We start from the raw sequence: 17,938 nt of genomic DNA, 5'->3' as shown, positions 1-17,938 counted from the left end.
ACGGGAGGAAGAGAGAGAGTGTGTGTGTGTGTGTGTGTGTGTGTGTGTGTGTCAGCCTGTGTGGGTGCAGGTGTGTTTGTGTGAGCCCATAGTAATCTGTGTCTTGTGCTTCCACATCTATATCATTCCTCTATGTTTGCATGTGCACATGTGTTTATGTGTGTGTTTTAAGTGTGTTTGGGCAAAGGTGGGAAATTAAAGCCTTTCAGGGCGAGTATAGCAACAACGTTGTTTGGCCAATGGCTGTGACGAATCGCTTGCTCTGCTCTGCTCTTTTCCACACTGGTGGCATTCTCTAAGCAGTTTCCTCCTCAACACAAAAACACACACAGGAACCTCCCGTCTTCTTTTTCTTTATCCAGTCGTGACTCGTTCGTGCTGCACCATGCTTATCGCTTTCAAAGGGAAAACAGTATGCATCTCAAAGAGAGGAGATGAAAGCGGTTTAATGATCTATAATACATGGGCGCCATTCACTGGCACAGAACAAAAGGTTTATATGTTTGGGGGGGGGGGGTGGAAGAAATCAAGTCATCCACTTTAACCGGTGACTTTGAGGAAGAGGATTGGGAGGCTGCTGTCATGGCCTTTTGTGGTTTTAAGTCTTCCTGGACAGCTTTACTCGCCTCCAAATGAGATTACTAAAAAACACCAACCAGTCAGTAATGAAAGGTTGACTGAAGAGGAGAAAAATAATAATAATTTCGGGGGTGTGCAAGGGGTGTGATGTTATTTGCATTTTCTTTATCAGCCCTCCCTGTCACAAGAACCTGTGATAAGTGCCATACAAATCCATTAAGGAAATTCGGATGTTTTCAGTGATTTGTGTTTGATAGCATAGTGGTGACACCCATGGAGATGGAACGATGTGAAGCATTTGGCATGTGATATAAAAGTGTTTTCCGTCATGCTCACTTGACACTATTCACTTGTGCGGAATAGGAAAACACAAACTTCCCATCCCTCCCCCTTTCTCTTGCACTCCCTCTGCTTTTGATCATTTGTGCTACGTTCTGTTACTCTATTTGGACAGATGAGATTAGTCATCGCCTGTCCCATCTGTTGTGTTTACGACTCATTTGTTTACTCACTGGTTCACATCAGAGCTTACTGCGGCCAGGGGGATTCCTTCAGTGCAGGACTGGGTCCAGACTCTGAGGTCAACTTAGCTCAATGATTCATTACATTTCTCACTAAGTAGCTATGATGAACAACACAGATTCCCTTCATTTCTCCCTGTAATGAAAGGCAAAGTAATGGGAAAATGCCATATGACAGAGCCCAAAGGAGAATTGCAGACTAAATATAAGTTTTGACAGTGCTATTTGGTCAGGTCAGCCAACTATGTCACTAACTGTGGATCTACAACATTATTTAACAGAATTAACAAGTGCTAATTTACCAGGAACAGTTTGACAAGTCAAATTTTTGGCTTGTGTTTGCTGTCTACAGGGAAATACCTGCAAACATGAATATGGCTTGACAGGACAGGTGGTGATTTAAAGCACTCCTGCAGTAGTTTCACATTATGTAGATGAGCAGTACAGACGCAGCTGGAAACTTTCACAGTCAAATAAAATTCTGCTGAAACCCAAAGTTGTCTACTGTGATGTTGAAATGTATGCCAGACTGGTCATTTGCAAATGTTGTTTTCCACAGGCTCATGGCTTGTCCATCATCCTTGCATACATTTTGTAAAACCAGTTTGTGCTAGTTCCGGATCACAGGAAGCGCTATGATATATATTTTGCTATATGAGATCATCTTCACACAAGTTTTACAGACTGCTAATTATTTTTATAATTTTTTTTCAAAGAGCTAAGCTTCAGGCTACAGCTAGTTTACACCTGACTCCTCCGACACACCAAAAAAAACAAGTTTAAATTAATAACGTGAGACTTAGATAAATGCTCATAAACACCTTTTTATGGAGTGTCTGCAGTGTAGTAGCAGTCGTACGTTCCTGTGGCCCTATGAAGTGTTGCTACTGACAGTTTTCTTGCTGTGTATCACAATTATTTGGTTAACCTGTAGCAGTCTGTCTCATGTAACACATCTCTGAAGCAGTAGTTTGACAGGTATATAATATGATGCTAGCCAGTTAGTTTAGCTCAGCTTAGCTCAAAAGACTGGAAACAGGAGGAAACAGCTAGCTAACTTTGCCCTGGTACCAACAGGCAAGAAAATCCATATATTCACTAGGCATTTGATGGTTTGTTTGTTTGTTTGGCCACGGGTTATGTGCCAGACTATTTCTTGGCCAGGCGCCTCGACTTCCTGGAAAGCTAACTGCCGGCCATAGCTTCATATTTAAAAATGTCTTCCGACAAAAAGAGATGTCAGAAGACATCTCTTTTTAGTGAGGCATGGTTCACATCATGTCTCTTGTGAACAGCAAACTTAAAATGTTTAAGTGTGTTTTTTATAAGTCAAAGTAGCTCCAACCCCGTCTCCAATCTTGTTTCATTGATTGGCCCCCAGGGCTGATAACCCCTGACTCCAATTAGCTTTTGTTAATGCCATTAGCCGGGGGCTTACACTATGAATGTTTCAGTGTTTCCAATATGGTTAAGAACAACACAATGATTTATGTGTTGTTAGTTCATATATATTGTGTTTGCTCATGATTGTTAATAACTTGGATTGTTGATAACTTGGATAAAGATCTGATAAAGATCTTTTTCTTGCCACTGTATATGTAGATTATAGACTATAATATTTCCAATTATTCTGGATCTATTTGTGAGACATTCATTAATTAGCACTGCGTTTTTGGTTGGTGCCTCAGTTGCTCTTCATTAATTACTTTTCCTGTGTACCTTTATTGTTGTGTTGCCAATTATTTTTACTGTGGAAATGCTTGCTGAAAGTTAACAACCCTTTCTCCTTGTTAGACATCTGAGCCAAGTTAGTGTCAGATGTTGACATAAAATATTGACACGTCTTGCAGCATTTTCACTGATGTCAATATACTGAGTTATACCATGCTTGTCACTCTGACTGGCCATGAAGAAATGATGCTGAGATCATGTTGCAATGTCAGGAAATACAGTCTACTGTCTCTGGTTGATGGTCTCCTTTCTGTATTTTCACCCTTTCTCCAGTGTATTGGTTACATTTTTTACAGAGGCCACAGCCACCTGTTGTCGTACAGAATACAGCTTATAATGACGGATGTGGATTTTCCTGTTGAAATGAAACAACAGCCAAAGGTCAGTCAGCAGGTGGTTAGTTAGTGAGTACTACTACCATTGTTACAGTCATACGTGGGTGTACACTGATGGACTCTCAGATGATTCGTTCTGTGGTTCCAACTAAATTGTTGAGAAGATCAAATCACTGAGGTGAATGTTTAGGTGGGGTTACATGAAAAACATTTTATTTATGAATCAGTCTTCTCCTGTATATTGCGAAATGATTTCTCTAACCTTTCTCAGCCCTCCTGGAGTCAAATAAAGTTTTAACTTCATCTCATACTGTGGGGATGATTACAGTCATTCAGCTGAACGTGTCCAAGCCTATGTTTTGTTTTGTTTGTATCTCTCAATTCACTGTCAAAAGATGAAAACACACAATACTTCTGGCCCCCTTCAAAGCCGTCGTCTGCTTAATTAGAGATTAAATAGGAAGCCAGTCCATTCATTGTGCTACAGTAAAAACAAATCATCTTAAAATTTGGGAACCTGAAAAACAATGCTCAGCATGTTTTCAAATCAGGGCCTGTCACAGCATATGTCACAGTGCTTTGAAATGCACCAGGCCGCTGTGTGGTCCCTCTGAAAGCACAAAGTCAAGGGCACAGTTAAACAAACAATCTGAGACGTCAAACCGTGTGGAGCCAGTGGCAAAGTAGCCCAGAGAAATCGGTTACGTATATGCCATCCTTCACGTCTCGCGTAATACAATGTCAACATTCATTCCATAAAGTAAATTAGGCTCGGCTGACTCTATTATATGCCTGCGCTTGAACGTAGGGAGAAGTGTTGATAAGTCTCAAAGAATATGCTGAGCCCATGCTGGTTTTGACTGACTTTTGGAACTTGTGTAGAATTTTTCCACACTATAATGTGTCCTCTAAATCATCTTTGCAGCTGAAGCTAACCAGGAAAACTCCAGTGCCGTGTAAGAAGGGATTTGTTGGCAAATGTATACCCAAAGGCACATCTTACATCAAAAGTAGACTTGATTCTTAATTAAACCGATAGAATACAGCAGCAGTGACAGCTCTGTGGCGCTTTGCCTCAGTAAAACTTAACAGCCACTAAAGTTTCTTCTGAGTAATGATTAATGCATCCAATTTCTGTGATCTGTACTGAGCGTAGCATCATGGGTAATTAAATGATGGTCTACAGAGCACTGACTGCTCTCATAAAATGACAAGGCCATAATTATCATGAAGCTTGGTTACCCCGACTCAAATACTAATTGTGTATCAATAACGAAGCAGAATATGTCCCAGAATTAAAACCCAAAACAACCCAAGCTTGTGCAAACAGCTCGCAGCTATAATATTGCAGTCAATATCATCAAGTCCTTCTTTTAATTAAAGTGTCATGTGCACTTTTGCTATTGATACAGTACATATTTATTTATTGAACAATTTCACAGGTCCATAAAGAGAGACATGTAAAAACAACAAATAGGATCACCCACTTCCAACATATTTACATTGTCAGAAATAAGAATTTGAATGAATCAAAATGCAATAAAACCAAAAGGCAACCCGCTAACATATTATCACCTTGCATAGTATTTGTCATGAAAAAGAACAACAAGCTGTCAAACTCGTCTGCACCTGTATTAAAAGGAGATTCACTCGCCGAACACTCAACACTCTCTCACAACACTCTCTCGCAACACCTCAGTGACCAAGAATATAGCTTCCTCCGGTAAATACAATAACACTCTACAATAGCACTCTTAGAAGAGTAGGGATGTGCTGTGAGGAACCATTTATACTTTCCCATTGATTCATAAACAGGCTTCTTTTTCTAACCGGCAAAAAAACCTCAAACATGGTGCACAAATATACGGTGCAGAGAAGCCTCCACGGGATAATGTGCGGCCATCCAAGAGTCAAAAAAATAATAATAATATAGGAGGGGAATATTGATGTTTTCTTTACTGCCATTTAAATCAAGCCTGTTATTTTATTATTGTTGTCCCTCTCCAAGATAAATAGGGTGATAAAACCAGATGTCCGCCCCAGTCTCGTTGACATTTTAGGGAGTCCTTTTGGAGTAGTAAAGATGCCCACTTGATGGATAACAGAGCTCCATAGACAATGGGAAGACAAAGTGAGGAATGCTTATGGTTGCAGAAGCAAATAAGGAAAGAAATAGGGAGAACATGGGGAATACATATAACTACAGGTAGGGGTGAAGGTGGAACAGTCAGGAACAGAAAGGGGAACAGGAAATGGAGAGAAACAACAGTGGGATGACAGAAAAAGCGAGTGACATGCAGAAACGGCCCGTCAGCAAGAAAACCCCGGGACAGGGGAGAACAGGAGATATACTGTACATCCAGGGAGCGCTGTACTGAGGGAGAGACAGAACAGACAGTCACAGCAGCAGCCGTCAACCAGAAAAGATATGGAAAAAAAAAAAACTCAGCACGTTGACACACTCTCCTCACTGTCTCTTTTTCTGTGTTTTCAGTACACCGGTCTGTAGAGAAGCTCCCCAGAGGCAAGTCTGCGTTTCAGCTCCTTCCACAGCAGCTCCCTCTCCTTCTGGGCGCCCTTCATGAAGCCTCTGTTCTCCTGGGCTCTCCGAGACAGGTATGGCATCACCTCATTGACTGGCCCATAGGGGACGTACTTATAGACAGGGAAGCCTGCCTGACCTAGGGTTGAAAGTGGATGGTGTGAGATGCAACGAAAGTAAAAAAAGGGTCTTAGAAGGCATGTGTAGAATGGTATGGATGAAGAGGATAAACAGATATATCAGGCTGCAAACATCACCAAAGGCTTTTTGTGATATTAAAATGTGATTTTTATCATTTCAGGTATTGTAATTTCAATTTACAGGTTAAACAAAAACTGCACATCCCAACTAGATGTCATTTTCATTGGCTTGCCTCGCTGTGTGATTGCTACAACCTTTTCTAATCAGGCAGGTTTTCAGCATATGCAGAGACACCCTCAGTTTTCTGTATTTGAATTAAAAAGAGCTGCTGTTGCCAGTCGAAGCTTTTCATCTAATCCGCAATTACTTTACAAGGTAACAAAACATGATAAAATAAAACAGTCATGAAAACAACACCCTGAACCACAGCAAATTTGAAAACAATGCAAACTGAATGTAGCACCTTTTTAAAAAACAATCTGTGTAGTAAGCAAGAGACAAAAAATAAAGATCTCAACTCCATTCTGCTGTATTTCATAAAACTTGCAGGTTTCTAAGACACAGCACCGACTGCACTATCCCTGGAGAATACAACATAGAAACATGTGTGTCTGTTTACATCAGTGCTGGTCAAGGCTGTTTCAACTTGAGCCTCACATTGACAGATAACTGCCTGCTGCCGGGTCTGTCTTTGACTGACAAACAAAGTGGTGAGAGCCGGCAGCAGCACTTCGCTAAGACAGCTTGTCAATACTGAGGTGTCTCGGTTCATATGTCACGTTACGGGCTGCAGACTGACATTTGCACTTCATGCACTCCATGTGGTGTGTAGGGCACCTGTGTAACTCAAAGGCATTAGGAGGAGACACAGCTGGGAGTTGAGATAGAGGACACTGGCAAATACTGACTCCGCAGAGGCTGCGCTGACACTGTCAAATCAACAGCTTTGTGTTGGGGCAGGAGAGATCAGTGCCTCGTCATTGTCGTGTGGTTGTGTGAGAGAGTGTGTTAGTGTGGAGTTTTCTCACCCAATGGGAAACTGATCTGATCACACATGCCCAGGAGCTGACCGAAGTACACCTTGTTCTCTGTGGGAAAGAGACCCAGCTCATTCATTCTGAATGAGAGAGAAAGAGAGAGAAAGAGAGAGAGCGAGAGAAAGAGAGAGAGGGACACATACAAAAATAACTTGGTTTATCCAGATCCAGTGCTGTATTCAAAAAATCAATTGTGTTTTCAACCGTCTGCTTTGATAGGATTGAAACTGTACCTCTGTATGGTGTGTTTCACTGTGTCTTCATTATGGGAAGCAACCATTACGTTGGCATTTCTGTTGAGTGCAATCTCATCCAGCACACAATCCAGACACCTGCACAATCACAGACACACACAAACACACACAAACTTTTGTGTGTTAAGTGGAAAAAAACCTCAATTGTTCTCTATTACACTACCGGCTATAAAATTTGAAACTGTATATGTTATAGTACATTGTATATATAATGTGGCTCACAGTGTTCTCATTACTCATCCATGCAAATCTTTCTCATTAGCATGTAAGATTTATTGTGTGGTGCAGAGCTGCCTTTACACAACTAAATAGTAAAATTTTCGCTAAACACTAAACTTATTTTTCAGAAACCTGAACCAATGCATTCTGGGAGGATCTCTGCAGTCTGCTTTCCTGCTCGTGTAGTTGTGTTAATATGCATGTATTTTACCACCATGTGCAAATTGTTGAATCCCAGCACATGCTGTGCCTGTCCTATGTTGATGTTTACTTCAAAATCTAATCGAATGCTTGAGGAGTTTGGCCTTTCCGCTTTTTTGTGCAAAACATATTGATCTCCACAGGTTGATTTCTTTGAGCTTGCCTTAATCTAGGAATGTCAGAAAACTGTTACAACACAGAACCCCTGCAGAGAGCTGGATGTTTTCTCTAACTTGTACAAGGACGACTCAACAGGGTGGAAGCTTACTGCTGACACAACATGATAAACCCAAAAACTCGAATTGAAGGACCACTTCGGTAAATTTAAATCCCTGTGCCGTCCTTTGCAGTGGATTTGTGCCTATAAAGTGGCCAGTTTAAATTTGTGAACCACATGGGAAATTTGGAGTGGCACAAGTGGGAAAAAGGAGTTTACCTGGGGTGTTTTTATGGACGAAACTGAACTCTAAACTGTTTGCTATCCAGTAGCAACAGGATATATTAATAGCAGACAGCTCCAGTATCAAGATGAAGAAATAAGAGCCTGGCTTGGCAAAAAAAGATCAAACATCGCAGATGCAGATTTGGACAGTTGTCAGCAGCTGATAAGGCAGAAACAGGTCTTGGCTCCTACCTGTGGTACATTCTATTGGTAGACTCATAATCAGGGTTAATAGGGTCCTCATAACCAATGTCTCCGGCCCTCTCTCGCTCCTGATACATGTAGGCCCCACGCACCAGCTTGGCAGCAAAATGCCAGCCCTCACGCCGTGACAGTTCTACATCCATAGTTACGTTGTCATAGGCCTCCTGCAGAACAAAAAAGACAAGGCGACTCGTTCTTTAGCAAAGATTAATCAGAATCAAGTGCTTCAAGTTTAGATACAGAATTGAGCAAAGTATCACATTTCCATTTTCACTGACTACTGTAGATCTAACTCAACAGCTATTACAGAGCCACTACACATTATTCTTATTCCTATCAGGATTCAGCCTCTCTATTCTACCTCACCATGATTGCCTGCAAGCAAAAATGAAGACGCTATGAGAGACAAAGTCGGAGTGATCTTGTTAAAACGTTGGTGGGTCTCAATTAGTCAAACAAGATTGTGCTGACATCACTTTGTGGTTGTGTTTCTACATAAATTACTCTCATGGGGGAAAAAAAGCAACACATCATTGAGAACTTGCCTTATTCTGGTTTGAGCAACATCAGCAGCAAAGCAGCAGTGTATCATTAATTACAGCAACTAATTGTGACAAAGTGGAACCCACAATCTAAGTGTTGTGTTATTTTAATTTGTTATTTTTATTTCACAACAGTGTATGTTTTACATGACAATATAGTAAGGCTATGTATTTTTGACGGAATACGAACAGTGATGAAAAGAGGATGTTAAGCACGAAAATGAAACTCGACTGCGACTTAAACAGCTTCTAACTTAGAGTCGCTCATTAAAAATAAAGATAAAGCACCAAAAACATTATTTTCGTCTTGGCTATGTCGCTGTTTCTTCATCATCTCAGCTGACTCTTAGCAATCTGACTACAGAAGTTACACAATATACCACAGCATGGTCTTTATCATGAGAATTACAATTGTTGTGATTGCATGATTTGTGTGCATATTCAACACTGACAGACTGGAACATCTGGTGCTTTTTTTTCCAGCTGTGGGTTCTTACCTTCAGGTAGCACTGGTACGTGTTGAAGATGACAGGCTTTTCTTTGTTGTAGATCCTCTGCATTTCTAACGTCAGCCTGCTGATAGCTGGCTGGAAGTAGGTTTGCTCCGCATCCACCATCAAGCGAACACCGTTCTCTAGGGCATGCTAGGATGAGAAAGAGCTCATTAATTTGGTATAATATCACCTAACAGTGCTCATTATTCTAAAGTTTCATTAAATATAGTTGAATTAATGAAGCCATCTTTAACTAAACAAAGGTGATCAGTGGTTCTGTCTACACATACATTGGGGCTTTCTTTTACAATACAGATAATACTATTTATTTGGATATTAATATAACGCAATAACTAACAATATATTTAATTCCAGCATTATTATATACAGTACGTGCTTGTTTCTTGCTGATTTGCCACTAATTGCCTGCAGCGATCATTCTTCATGTTGATAGTTTACGTAAGATTACCTGGGCTAGGATGTCCATACGCTGTAAGATCCTTTGCAGTTGTTTCTCCTCCTCTCCGGTGAACTTCTCCAGCAGAGGCTCCAGCTCACCTAGCTGAGCAAACAACCCAGTAGAGTATACAGCATGAAATGCTAATGAACCAAATATCATACAGCATGAAACCTGTCAGTGTTTCTTATTATATCCACCCTTCAGCTGTCTTTAGTCCAAGGTCAACAGATATGTTTATGACAACGTGCCCAGATTTTGTAGATGTGCAATTAACTCAGGTCTTTCCCTAACCCAGAGCCAATAATATGCCAATATCTATATTCATCATGCATCATTACTTTCTGTCATTCTGGTTGAAATCAGGTCCCGCTGATACTTCAACTCTCCTGTCTGTTGTAAATTATATACACTTCAAATTTGGAAAATGTAAACAGGTCTCAGTTATATAACAAGTCGGTTATTGTCTCCACAAGTTTGGGTCTTGAATCATATCTAAAGTTTAAGGATGTTTTTGCTAACTGCATTTTTCATCTCAGTTATTGCCACTTTCTGTCAGCGTGTAATGCCACTGACCTTTACATTCGGGACAACCAGGAGGTGTGATGTGTTTGTTCTGTCATCTATTAGGCTGTTCCAGTCGAGCATGTCAATGCTCCTGTCAGGGCAGAGGACAGACAGGTATTATGGCAACAGCACATCAGTGAGTCTAAAATATTACCAGTATTCTGTTTAATTTCACTTTTTCTGTCACTCTGTAGCAACACGTCCTTGAGATGAACTTTAAAATAGCTGTTTTCCTAACTTTTTTCATAAGATGCTGTGACTTAAAAATAACAAAAGTGTTGACTGTTATTCCATCACAATTAACTAATATTATAAATAATTTCAGCAGTAAAATGTTTAAAAGTCATATTATATTATTATATTATATATATATATTATTATTAATAAGTCATTTAAACAGTAATATTGTGTATGTACTGTACAATGAACTATGACAATGAATAAATCAAGAAAAATATTATAAAATATGCATTTTGTTTTGCATGTTACGTGATTTAATGATGTTATTAAATGATTATGTCAAGTATAACCACTGCAAATTGCATCACAATCCATTAGGAAACAGTGTGTTCTATTTAATCATAATTTTTCATTGGATGAATTTTCCTTTAAATTGCCTGGAATATACAGACGTATTTGTGTGTGTTTAGGTCATCTGTGTTCTTGCTTACCCTGACGTTTCCTCTTTCCTGCCTGTAAACCAGCCATAGAAGTCGCCTTTTGCACCCAGTTCGGTCAAGAATTCCTAGACAGATATAGAGACCTGAAGCAGTGCACTTAACATACTGTAGCAACAGCTGCAGCAATATCCTCAAACTGTGTATGTCATAAAAGTGCACTGCATGTGATGTATCACTATAATTAAACATCACCAGAATAAAAGTGGAAGAGGAGAGAGACTACCTGTAGCTTTTTCAGCTCCAGCCTTTGCTCTAAGGCTTCCATGCCATCTTTCCCCTGCTGTGATGCCAGGAAGATGAAGAATCGCTGCCATTTCACCAGGATCTCTGAGAATTGGAGCTTTTAAAAAACAAGCATGATGTCAGTCTACCCCAACCTTACGGCAAGATTATCAGCTAAACTGGTACACTGACTTTTTTTTTTTTTTCTAGTGCCTACCAGAAACTGAGGTCGTCCTAGAGCAGTCATTTTGATGGCAGAGAAACCGTCCATTGAACTTCCACCTACAGGTCAAACAGACAAAAATATTATCATGATGGTAAATGCATGTAGAAGGACTGTGCTGCATGTGATAATTGGAGTGGATTACAGAGGCAGATCACATATCAATTGGTTGAAGGATGACGATATTTGCAGCATTTGGTAGAAAATATCAAAGTACATGAGCCAGCATAGAGTTACAACCAAACCAGACATGTGGTAAAGTAGTTTTATTGATGTGGTGTAATTTCTGTTTACTTACCAGATGCTTTGATGCATTTGATGAAGGTTTCCATATGCTGGTCACATTTGGCCTCATCAGCGTAGAAATACGTGTGGGCTCCGGTCACTCTCCCACCATGGTCCCCAAACTGTTTGTGTGCTTTATAATTTTTCTCACTGTGGTCCTTGCCTGAAGGTGAAAGAAAATTTGCATGCCTATTACTTCTAATTACATCATATACTGTATCCACAAATGAGAACAAAACAAGACAGCTTACCTATGCTCTCTTTCTCTGCAGCGGATACACATGAGCTGCATTAGAAGGAATGCAAGAGGACAAAGTGAGTTAATGTGCCCTGACTTTGGGGCAATATTAGAAATGTAAGTTGCATCATAATTGTCAAAGCAAAATGTCAAAGCATTTTGGAGTTCACTTTGGGAGCTAGCATTCTTTCTGTGAACATTTTGGCCTTGTGGCAGTGGCATGCCAGATGCTGGCACTGTGTTTAGTGTCCCTATATATGTTGAACTGATGAAGCATCACTCCATACTTTACACCCCCCCCCCCCCATCAGGACACTAGATGTTTATGTAATGTTTCTCTATCATGTCAAGACTATCTCTCCACCCTACATATTCCATATGTACGGGGACTGACCCTCACGGGGTCAGCTGACGTAGATACTCTTTAAGACACATCACCTGTGGTGGCCACGCACTGATTAGCAATACGTGGTTATAAAAGCACCACGCATGCGTGGCGTCTTCGATTCTTTGATTACCATGGAGTCGAGCGGACGTGTGTACCTAGACGTGTGAGTACTGAACGTAGCGTTTGCTTTTGACATCAGTGTGGTCCACTTACCTTATAAGTAGGAGAGCTGGCCCCTCTGTGTGTCTCACAAACACAGGCTGCTAAAAGCGTGGCAGCTTGTGGCACCGGGTTTTCCGTTCTGCTGGTTGTTAGCCATTGTCCCACGTGAAAAGCGGCCACACTTTAAAGCCGATCGCTTTTACACCGTGGCTGAAGTGTATGAAGTACCTTTTAACAGTCACAGCCAATGTTCCTCGACGCGAGCGATTTCAGGAAGTAAACAAGAGGAAAGCCGGGTGACCGGCAATCCAAGTTCCACTTACGCTTTGTGTCAGAGTGTCTGATGTATGAGGGGTGAATAGTGTTACCGGTGGAGGACATTTTCCAGCGAATCTTGAGTAGCATAAGTGTTCACATACATTCAGACATATTGGTTGTTAACTACTTTGGAAGCATACAAGGCAGCAGGAAGGCCAGCCCCAGCAGGGGTGCATGCCCATTCTACATGGGGCCTTGCTACCTCATGGGTATAGGACGAAGTACTGCTCTATCAAAGCTTTGTGCGGCTGCATCTTGGTCAACCCCCATCCACCTTTATCAGGTTCTGCTGCACGAACCTGGAAGCCAGTACCCCATTCACTGAATGTCTCCTGGGCGCAGTGCGGCAGGATAGGGGCCTGACAATCGACGCCCCAGGAATCACGGCTCTTACAAGGAAGGCTCCGGGTCTTTCTTTCTAAGGCCTCTCACCCATTTACAGTTGGCCTTAGCATCTGGCGGGGCCAGCTAAACTTTGGTGGCATCTTGCACCTAGGTCATGGGTGTGTACATATTGTATATTTGGAAATAGTTTTTTTATTGGAGCACATGGGTGAGCACTCTGGTGGTGGTGATGTCTCATTTGAACTCAACTGTCATCTCAGGCTCCTGCAGGAGCAGTAGGGTGTGCTTGGTTTCCTCCAGTCTGTCTCAGAGATCCCGCACATATGGAATATGTAGGGTGGAGAGATAGTCTTGACATGAGATAATGGAAGGTTACATATGTAACCCCGGTTCCCCGGTGGGGAGACTATCTCTCCAGCTAAAAGCTGCTCCAAAACGGTTTCAATCAAGGTTAACCAAGGAGGCCACGCTTGCCTGGTGCTTATGTAACCACGTGTTGTTAATCAGTGCGTGACCACCACAGTTGGTGTCATGACAGTATCCATGTCAGCTGCCCCCTTGGGGGTCAGTCCCCTTATATATGGAATATGTAGGGTGGAGAGATAGTCTCTCCACTCAGAGAACCTGGGTTACATATGTAACCTTCCATTATCTTCTTTTAACATTAAATGCCATGGAAAATCATGAAACCTTACACTGTCTTAAACACCTTTTTATTTAGTCACTTAGGCCACTTATCCGTACTGTTCTTTGTATTTTTTATGGAAATGGTAGAGCCAATTTAATCAAGAAGTAAATGGACAAAAAAATTAATCATTAACAATTTTGATATTCAAACTATAATTTGAGTAATTGACAGAGAAAACTGATGCTGCTTTTTTTTGTTTGTTTTATATTTAACTATAACTGGAGGAAACCTCAGTCCTTTGTCTTTTCTCATTGTGTTTCTGGCAGAGTTTAGACTAAATAAATAATTAGTTGGAAAAAAAAAAAAAAAGACAGGTTAATAAATAATGAAAATAATTTTTAGTTGCAGTTCCAAAAAAGAGAAACCAATCCCAGAATTTTACATTGCATTGAATAGCTAGTGTTAATAACCCTGTTGTTAAACCCTCCACTGAAATCAATATCGTGTGTCCAGGGATATGAATTTTATTTCTGCAAATCCTTCTATTTTCTGTGTGATGCTACCAAGAATTCAATCATGTTGGAAGCAGTGATTGTTTATTTATTATCTTTTGTCATGAATTTGACTACTGGCAGAAAATATTACTGACAACTTTGTTACAAAAACATCAGAACTGGCATTAAAAAGCTTACATTAATCAAATCCAAAATGTATATTTTTAGTGTACTTTATATGGCATACTAAGCAGTGATTGTGAATATAATGTTCTTAATAGCAAGCCAGAACTTGCCTCTATTCCTGATATCTTCTTTCTGCTGCAAGGAACTGACTAATGTTGTTGTTGCTATCTTGACAGATCATTGGAGTGGCTGTCAAAAGCTGCTGTCTGAGATCAAGCTGACTTAATATGCCTTGTCCTCCACCCTTACAGTTTGAAGGTGTATGTTCGGCAAACAAAAGCTTTCTAGGCTCAGGTTTGATACCTCTTTTGATGTTTCCAAGCAGGCAACTCTGAGACAAAGAATATAAAAAGCTGAGCAGTGATATCTTGTTACTAGTGATATGGTATTAAAAAAAAAAAAAACCTACACTGAGTACAAGCAGGGTCAAAAAAGTCATAGCAAAGGGTTTGCCTGGGAGCTTTATCGCATTACAGAATGTGATAACGCTACAGTAATAGAGGATGTTCTGTCTGGCATAAGATGACATTGCAGTCGGCTGTCACTCTGTGTCAACAGAAGGATATGTAAATACACTGCCTAACAGCTTTGTTATTTCACTTCGTCTGGCCTTAATAGAAACAGAACTGTTGTGTGAGATATAAAAGGTCAGGCAATTCTGGCTGAGTATTACACTTATGCTAAGTACATTTGACAAGTGCACTTGTGTTTTTCACATCAATGAAATCACATAAATTCACTTTGGAAATTTTACTCACTGATTTGACTGTGAGCAAACTCCTAAATGGGCCAGAATGTCCAATTTTTATTTTAGACTATGAAATGTCCTAATTACTCATAATGCATGGATGCCCACAGCACAGATTTAAGTAACAGTGCTGCTCCTGCCTAGAAAGGCTGCTTGAATAAGGTCTGCACTGTCATCTAAGTTTACATCAGCTCACAGATCAGATAGCCACTGCCTTGTGCTCTCCATGTGACAGGATTCCTAACAAGTTAGACATTCTCTCTACCCAGCCAATCCTGAACAGGGGGCCTTGGCTGAGCCAACAAATCATGTTGTAACTGGAGTTAATATCCTGGTTGTTATAAAGATAAATCTATTTTTGGCATCAAACAACAGGAAAGTATTAAATTGTGGCAAACACTTACAACACAGACACTTTTTGCATGCAGTATCTGAAATGTATGGTAATAACGAAACTTTCATACCCCCTGCTGTCTTTCTGTTCTGCCTCCTCCTGGCTGATGTCCTCCTCAACACTGTAGTCGAGAACAGAGCCGACGCCGAAGGCCTGATTCTTCTGGATCAGCGGCCTGATGGCCCTGTGATCTTCCCCAGCTACAAACTGACCATAAAATGTCATCTTCATGAACTGGTCGAAAGCTCTCCGGCCCAGGATCTTCTTACCTAGATCCATTATCTAAACAGAAAGGGAGAGGACATTATAACCAGTTTAGACAGGTATATTATTTGCTTTATAATCCTAATTAATTCTTCACATAATTTTGCCTAGATTATATGTGTAATTATGTCCCAGAAAAGACAGGCTGTGTATGGGCATGATTTGATGGCAACAGGTTTATTTGACAGACTATGGGAAAGACAACTTGCAGCAAGTTGATCTTTCATAAGCAAAAGAATTCAAATCATGTTCTTAACTCTCTACTTTGCATTTGATGTCACCACTTTCTGTCACTACCACAGCCAAGCTTTACATTGACTCCCTGAAGGTGTCAAAGTGTGGAAAGTGAACCTCCAGTTCTGCAAGGCTAAAGTATTAATGCATCACAACATGAAAGAAAATGCCCTTTTTAAATGAATTAAATGTGTTTCTTGTACCATACATTACCCTGCAGTAAAGGTTAAGTAACTACTGCTACTGTAGAGGTTAAGTAACTTGGACTGCATGCTTGGAAAAACAGACTGTAACCTGAGAGGTGGGTGTTACACTTGAGCCCGAGGCTCTAACAGTTATGTCTGTGGGTTCAAACCATTGACTTTAAAAAGTGTATGAAGTCTGGAGTTCAAACTTGGCAAACTGGCTGCTGTTTTGAACACAACTTATGGCGTTTCAAGTTCAACTATATCTCGTTATCAATAAAAGCCTAGCAAATAAGCATATCTATGTACAAACATGGGGTTATCAGCTTCAGCTGTCTTACAATACATTTTGTTCTCGCACCTGATTTTGTCGACCCCCCCCCCCCCCGGCGTCTGTGCTATGTGAAAATGTCACATTGGAGTAAACAAGTGTGCTAACCTTTAATATATTGTCATTATCAAGTTTACCTGGACAACTCCAGTCACATTAACAAATTGTCGTCATGGTTACTGTTCGGGTTGCACGGTAAGTTAGCACCTGTTTACCTCTTTATTCTTATCAACCAGGAAGTCATAGGAACAGAGTTTGAAAACCACCAAACTTCTCATCAGCTCTAATGAGTCTTTGCTTTTATAAGCCTCCTGGTACTGCTCAAAGTCTACGAAGGTCTCATTAGCAGCCTTGGTGGTGGTTCCGTCTCTCCCTCCTCTGCCCGGCTGTCCGGGTGATTCCGGCCGCGTCGTGTCATGTTGAGCGCCGCCGCGGCTGCTGACATCGTCCCGCTGCTCCGTCTGGGTCGGCGAGGTGGTGGAGGTGACGGTAGACCGGAGTCTTCGCCTGGAGAGTAGCCATTTAAAGGGAATTTCCGGTCCTGCCCGCGTCAAGGCTGGCGCAGTTTTGACATAAAACATCAGCCTGGAGGAGGTAGATGTCAGTGGAGCGGTGAGATTACACAGACCATCTGTCGAAGCGAGCTGTCTGGAGGCACAGTGTAAACACATAGCGAGCCAAACAGTCACATTAGCATCACTTGGTTGGTGGATAACCTGTGACGCAACAGTTTTGTCTAACACTCCCATAACTTTTTTCCACACCTGTACAGGTGAACAACCACTTCTTTTTTTTTTTTGACTGAATAACTTGCAGAGAGTAGGCTGACTAATTATAGAAGAGGAGGTTATTCGTGTAGAGAACTGTAGCTAGCCTTTAATCAAACCTTCAGCTATTTGCTCAACTTCACTGGTGCAGTGTAAGAAAGGCTAAAGGTTTTATCAGTGGTGGACAGAAGCAAAGTAGCTTCATATGCTGAAGTACAATTTCAACTTCAGCACTCATTTGAGTAAGTTACTTCTACTTTACTTAGGGCTAAGAATACCTCCAAAATACCTACCAAAAACATGCAGTAACAATTCAGATTCATTTATTTAAGTTACCCAACAGTATTCTATAATTAGTTCAAATTAGCTCTTCTTTGTCCAGTTACAACATTAAAATTGTTTGATAGAGACAGTTCATGAAAACAAGTCAGATAAATACATTAAGAACCAAAAACAACAAACAAAACTAAGCCAGAGACTGCAAGTAATCCAATGATAAATATTATCAGCTATATGAATGTTAGTATAATAATATATAATATTTCACTCTGTATGATGAGTACTCGACTTTTACTTGAGT

The 17,938-nt window shown here is 40.7% G+C and overlaps 1 protein-coding gene and 1 long non-coding RNA gene across 3 annotated transcripts; one reads left to right on the top strand and one right to left on the bottom strand.

The window, feature by feature from the left end:
* Positions 1-4,521: 4,521 nt before the first annotated feature.
* Positions 4,522-17,290, bottom strand: prodhb (proline dehydrogenase (oxidase) 1b). Its single transcript, XM_056377211.1, has 14 exons — positions 16,807-17,290; positions 15,648-15,859; positions 11,928-11,962; positions 11,690-11,839; positions 11,386-11,450; positions 11,170-11,286; positions 10,938-11,011; positions 10,276-10,357; positions 9,712-9,804; positions 9,246-9,392; positions 8,195-8,370; positions 7,120-7,218; positions 6,878-6,966; positions 4,522-5,847 (listed from the first exon to the last, which is right to left on the bottom strand). Exons 1-14 carry the CDS (start codon positions 17,260-17,262, stop codon positions 5,657-5,659), a joined length of 1,986 nt encoding a protein of 661 aa, XP_056233186.1. The 5' UTR covers positions 17,263-17,290; the 3' UTR covers positions 4,522-5,656.
* LOC130170086 (uncharacterized) lies at positions 11,175-15,844 on the top strand. Of its 2 annotated transcripts, none has more exons than XR_008827940.1 (5): positions 11,175-11,307; positions 11,379-11,456; positions 11,949-11,991; positions 14,612-14,729; positions 15,705-15,844. It is a non-coding gene; the product is annotated as an uncharacterized LOC130170086 (long non-coding RNA). The 2 variants fall into 2 exon arrangements; XR_008827941.1 differs by having other exon boundaries at positions 11,949-12,031.
* Positions 17,291-17,938: the final 648 nt, after the last annotated feature.

The sequence above is a fragment of the Seriola aureovittata genome, chromosome 5 (genome assembly GCF_021018895.1).
Source record: "Seriola aureovittata isolate HTS-2021-v1 ecotype China chromosome 5, ASM2101889v1, whole genome shotgun sequence".
Classification (NCBI taxonomy): Eukaryota; Metazoa; Chordata; class Actinopteri; order Carangiformes; family Carangidae; genus Seriola; species Seriola aureovittata.
This window is presented reverse-complemented; position numbering and strand designations above follow the sequence as displayed.